The sequence below is a fragment of the Hipposideros armiger genome, unplaced genomic scaffold, assembly GCF_001890085.2.
Source record: "Hipposideros armiger isolate ML-2016 unplaced genomic scaffold, ASM189008v1 scaffold_292, whole genome shotgun sequence".
Lineage (NCBI taxonomy): Eukaryota > Metazoa > Chordata > Mammalia > Chiroptera > Hipposideridae > Hipposideros > Hipposideros armiger.
The window spans coordinates 1921834-1928035 of NW_017731642.1; the positions used below are offsets into that span (position 1 = coordinate 1921834).

General features: G+C 32.7%; 1 protein-coding gene across 1 annotated transcript in view; it reads right to left on the bottom strand.

The window, feature by feature from the left end:
- Positions 1-536: 536 nt before the first annotated feature.
- LOC109391425 (peptidyl-prolyl cis-trans isomerase-like 6) overlaps positions 537-6202 on the bottom strand; it is a 53670-nt gene continuing 48004 nt past the window's right edge. Inside the window, exon 10 of the mRNA XM_019658980.1 lies at positions 537-3110. Coding sequence (XP_019514525.1) covers positions 2905-3110 — 206 coding nt within the window. The 3' untranslated portion in view covers positions 537-2904. The remainder of the gene's footprint in view (positions 3111-6202) is intronic.

The window sequence follows — 6202 nt, forward strand, 5'->3', positions numbered from 1 at the left end:
TATGGCAAAATTACTAAGTCCACTCTACTGGGTTTTAAGGCTTATAGGGGAGTATTCTCTTCTTAGTCCAAATTCTGTGATTTAATATAATCCTAGTCAAAACATGGACCTAAAGTACCAGATTTCACATACTACCAGGTGGCTTAGAACTAGATATTTATACCAAATACATACTCTAAACAGAAGCCCAATTTTACTTTACATGCAATCTGAACTAAAAATGCAGTTACAAGCCCTTCAGATTTATAACAAATGTCGTTTCATCAGTTTGTGATTTGGTAGAGCCTAAGTGAGGAAGACCAACTTGCATGTCACTCACATAGGCATACCAAGTCCTCTCTCCAACTATCATTTCTAAAGCTCTGTTCTCCACTGACAAATTATGTACCTTAGTTACTGTCTTTTGATCTTGGGGAACAATAAAAATTGAGTAGACAATCCATCCCGAAATAGACTGATACGGTAAATTCACTAGCATTAAATATCATAATCAAAAAGCAAAAACATACTTCAGTTAATAAAAAAGAACAGACTGATTCAATAAACATGTAGATTTATTTTAAATCAGTGATACATGATACAGATTGGTTTTGCAGTTTTTAATGAACTGAAATAGAAATTTCTAAATACAGCAGTGTCTGCCTGTGCAACAAATATCTTAAGGTAAAATAAGGTATTTTGATAGAGCTACATCTGCATGAACAAATCAGATGAAAAATCTGAAAAGGTTTCTATATACCTTCTGGATTAAAAAAACCCAAAAATTATTAATGGCTCCAGATAATAAACAGCTAAAGGAAAGGGAGGGAAGGCCGTGAGTTCTGTTGTAAGAGCTCTTCTCACAAAATCTAACTAGTTTCACATGATTTTGTCGTTAAATAGTATTCAAAATTACAGAAGATGAGGCTTCATCAGCTACATTTTCACAAAAATTGCTGTGTTGACATTAACTTGTGACAAAGTATTCACATTTAGGTAAATGACAATTATGCCCCTGTAGTTAATTTTTGCCATTTTGGGAGGAATGAAATTCTGCATACTTTCAAATGAATCTTGTATGTTAATAGCACTCACTAAAATCTAACAGCCATGGCACCGTAATAAAAATTTTTTGTGAGGTACCTAGATTACTACTCAAGAAAACACAAAAATGTGAAGTAAACCGACCTTTTCCCAAAAACCTTTGAAGCCAGAGATTTTAAACAATTAAGGCACTTGAAAACATTAGGTGTATGTACAAATGTGCAAGTAAAACAAACTTGAGCTGTACCAGCAAGTAACCAAAAAAACAGTAAATCTTCATTTTGAGAACCTTTAATTATCTAAATGCAAGGAATTTTTGGCTTATGAAATTGACTGAAGCAACCTGTCATTACCTATTATAATATTGAAAACAAAGGGCTAAACTCAGCCACTATAGGCTAAAGAAACTAAAACAAAACGAAAAAACTTTATTGATCTAGAAAAGCAAGGGCTCATTTTAAACTAATTTAAGCCTCTGAAACTACTCCAATGTGTCAAAGGCAAGAAGTACCCCTCTAAAACTAGGTAAACTAACAAAATAAAAGGACGCGTGCTTATTATACTACGAGAATTGAAACTAAGAAGAAAGGATGGGAGAGGAGAAAGAAAAAGAGAAAAGTACAATCTGTCTATCCAGGGCAATCTATCATCATTAAACATCTACCGTAATCTGATCAACCAAAAATCCTTAAGTTTCCTGAAATTACATTGGTCACATTTACAGTCTCAAAACTTAAAATGACTGTCTCACTTCAACAGTGAGTAAATGATTCTAAAACAACTTATTTCCTTCTTGCCTCATGAAAGAAGTTACTTTTCAAGAAAGCGTGGCAGAAATCCTTTTGAGGTACAACAGTGTTAGGGTTATTTTTGAAGTACAAGGGAAGATATAATTAAACCAATTTTATCTTTTTTTTTTTTTTAACAGCCGTAAGAAAATTGTTGGGAGGTTCAAAATCCGAAGGCTTTCAACTTTTTTAACATCCTTTAGCTTAAGTTACTCAGGTCTAAAATAAAATAGGTAAGTTTTCAATTAAATATTAACAGTTTGTTATCTAAAAGCAAGTTTACCACTGCTCACATCAACAGTTACATCCTCAGACCAAACTTTTACCTTCCTAAATGTAAAACGACAAATCAAACATTTTAAGTTACAGTGTACCTTTCAGTCTGTCTTTTAAGGCACTGTTCTTTATTTTCTCAATGATATAAGGTGCTTTACAAGTATTAACAATAACCTGCTATACTTGAACAGTTTGTATCCTTTCATTTCTTTAAATCTGGAATGTAATTCCCTGTGTGGCATCTTATTTCTAATGTAGAAAAAAATAACTGTTATCAAGCACAATATTTTACTCTAAGGATATAGTTTACTCTTAGGATAGTAAATTTAAAAATTTATTCCACTTTTGAAATGATAGCCCCAAATCCATCTAATTGATGCTCATTTGGCACATTCTTCTCAATTATGGTCACTAAACTACATCCTGAGTTAGGATGAAAATAATGCAGCTTTCAGGCTTTAAAATGACTAAATTTAAACTGCCAAAAGAGTCGTGAGGTTTTCTGTGCAGGACAATGTTTTCCATCACTTATAGTTACATTTGGCATGTCAACAAAAAAGAACATAATCCCACAGCAGCAGCCATTTAAAATAAAAGAAGACAGCCACAAGGATTCATGCAGAGTAATTTAAATATTCCTGTTGAGCAAAATGATTTAACTGATTTTTCTTCAAGGATGATGCTCCAAAATATCCTATATGCATCCTTTGAAAATTTAAAGATCCTGGAATAGCGTCTTCCATGTGGGACATCTTGAAAGATAGCATTTTGGTTTCAGTGAGTTATACGCCAGTCCTTGTTAATTTAATGGGTCTGTTTACAGAGTGTGGTAGTTTCGTTCTTTTGATTTGCAGAATTTATAGAGAAAGAAAATTACTGCCTGCACACCCAAGACAAGGACAATTCCTCCAATGAAACTGGCTGCATCAAAGGTAGACTTCCGCATAGGTTGTGAAGTTGGACTTAAAGTGGTATTAGTTGTACCTGTTAAGATAGAAGAAATAATGATAAGTTTCATGGATCCTCTTTATAATTTCAAGACCAACCTGAGCTCCTATTTTGCCAAGTGTTAAATTCTATAAAGTATTTCCTCTCGAGTCAAATCTTTACAGTTAGAATTTATCTCTAATTGAGGAAGACAATTAATTATAAATCCCATTTTTCATTCCATCCAGTGATATCAAGTGGTAAATGCTGCCATACAATTTCAAATACGAAAACGACAGAAAAAGACTTTCTTGGTATATAAATTTTGCCCTGGGAACATCTGAAGTACTTTTTCAATGTTCAATTCTTCAGACTATACATTTTTATTTAATTGCTAGAGTAAATATTAATATTTGTGTTGAAAATTCATATAACTTTTGAATGTAAAAAATAAATTTACAAATAAATTTGGTTGCAATATTTGACATTACAAAAATAATCTTAAGCATCTGCAATTTATAATTCCAACAAGCAAAATAACTTGTTATTAAAGGTATCTTAAATCTTACTCTGCAAATTTTACATTATGAGAAAGTATTACCAAGTCATGAGAGAAAAAAAGCACAAAAATTTTAATTCCTTTTCAGGGAGTAAAATGTTTCAAGAGGAAACAAAACAAAAATTCCTTTCAGGGAGTAAAACATTTCAAATGGAGCACCATCCACTTTAATAAAAAATTTTTCATACTTAGAAGAAATTGTACTCTTTCTTAAACAGAATATCAAATAAACACTAGTTCTGGTGGCTGTACATAGGTTGGCCTGCTTTAAAATTAATTACAACTGTTCTGTATTTCTTCTTGTGAAGACAAAATGGCTTCATTGAAACTGAGAGAAAGGCAGAACAAGAATGAAGCCAAAAGAATCCAAAAATAATGAAAGGTTCGTCAGAATCAAAACAACAGTATTTTAAATATGAATAGAGGGAAGGGTTCCTAACCTGTGTACCTACTATGTCCTGTGGCATAACCTAAATATAACTTAGTTTATAACATGTCAAATCATTAATAAAAAGTTAACTTTCACATGCACTTTCAAGAGTTATAAAGGAATATAAGCCATGGTAAGAAATATGGCCAAGGTGCACATTTAGTAGTGATCTGGCTCTTTAGGGTTTCTCAGTAAAAAGGATTGCTACATTATCTTCACTCAAATTACCATGGTCTTTAAGTTGTAAGAAATTAGATTTCACCTACAAATTGTACTAACAGGGTTCTGGGAAAACATTACCATTTAATTCTAATGTATCATGCCCAATGAGATTATACATTAAAAAACTAGAAGAGGACTCTCAGCAAACTCATCATTATTGATTTAACAGCCTACTATTTTGGTCCTCTAAATATAAGAGATGAGTTGCAGTTCATAACCATTCATGAATAAAATTCATGCAGTTCATGAGTAAAACTGGAAAAGGATGGCAGAAATAGTAAAAGGCAACAGTACACACACATCCTACCCTCAGTGTTAGTATAAAAAACCTCAATTACCTGGAACAACAGTTGTGGGAGAGGAAGGCATAGTTGTGGTTTTAGCTGGAATGTAAACAAAATGTATTAAAAACTTTAATTTCTAAACTTTCCAGTTACCTAGCATGTATCTTTTAAAATAATGCCACAAACTTTTTAGAGAATAAAGGTCAAATTTCAGTTACTGGTTCACTAACATACCTACACATCCAGAATACTAGCTTTTAAATGTATTTTAAAACATTAAGCAATCATAAAATTCTATCTATGTTAACATTTATGTGTAAAATCAATGTATACATTTGGATCAAGTTTGCAAAAAGACACACAGAAAGGCAATAATCAGTTTAGGTGAGGGTACTATATAGGTTCTTTATAATACTGCTTCTAAGACAAAAACTATTAAAGAGTCAAGGTAAGAAACAAGTGCAGCTCAGTATTTCTTACACAGGTATCATATATGCTTATCTTCTTCATTTCAGGAGGTTGGCAAAGTATTCTTAAAGTGGCAGAAAGTTAAGTATTTTAGGCTTTGTGCACTGTGTAGTGCAAAAGTAGCCAGACAACATGCAAATGAGTGGGCATGGTTGTGTTTCAATAAAATTTTATTTGTAAGAACAGGTGCCCTGGGGCCATAGTTCCCCCAGTGTAGATGAAAAGAGCCTAAGGGTAAACTCTAGTCTACCCTACTACATGAGCTCAAGTAACTATCTGATGATGCCTCTAAAGAAAGATACACTCATGGGAAGATTAGATTGAATATAACATTTTAGAAATTGAAGCACTACACTAAGAGACTTCTGTTAGTATTGATACTATTGATGGACACTAAAAAATGATATGTTAATAACACTGACAGGTACCTTCACGTACCTTTATATCCTTTTCTTTCTCACTGCCATACACCTTTTACCCACCCTGTTCTAGGTTGGACAGTTAGGTCACCTCTCATTTCTCCATGCTATGAACGTCTTACAGGGAAATATTGTTTCATTTCTGATAGGACTGATTCCTATACAGAATTCCCAGATTAGAGGGCATGATTATTTTAAGATTTATAATCCCTTTCAAGTTTTTGTTGCCTATACATTCTGCGTAGCTGCAAAAAAAATACACTTTGCAAATTAAACATATATCAAATTATTCTTCAATCTTACATTACTAATTTTGCCTGACAATTCAGGGGGGAAAATTCACAAATTTGCTATTTGATTCTCACTCCCCACCGTCTGAACATAGAAACTAATTATGTTTTTGTAAATGGGCAAAACATTTACATACTTTTACTTTTCACCAAAGTATTACATTAACAAAGTTTTCAAAATCAGGCACTACTTTGGAAATATACTTCCACTGACCTACTATATGTTCCTTTCATTTAAAAAAATAATTCATGGGTTATAAAAGCTGCTATTGGTGATAGAAAATTTAGGAAACACAGTAAAGACATTTAAGTAATCCCATCACTCTAACATATTTTTTCCTGCCAGCCATTTTTCTAGGCATGTATATAACAAAAAAGTTGTACATAGTATCTCCTTAGATATCTCGTTTTAAAAATCTTAATTCAATGGAATTGTAATAGATAAGCATGATATCGGGGGTGGGAGGGCAGTGGATGGGGGGAGGGGGGTTGTTACTTTGTGAGGGTGAAAAGGGT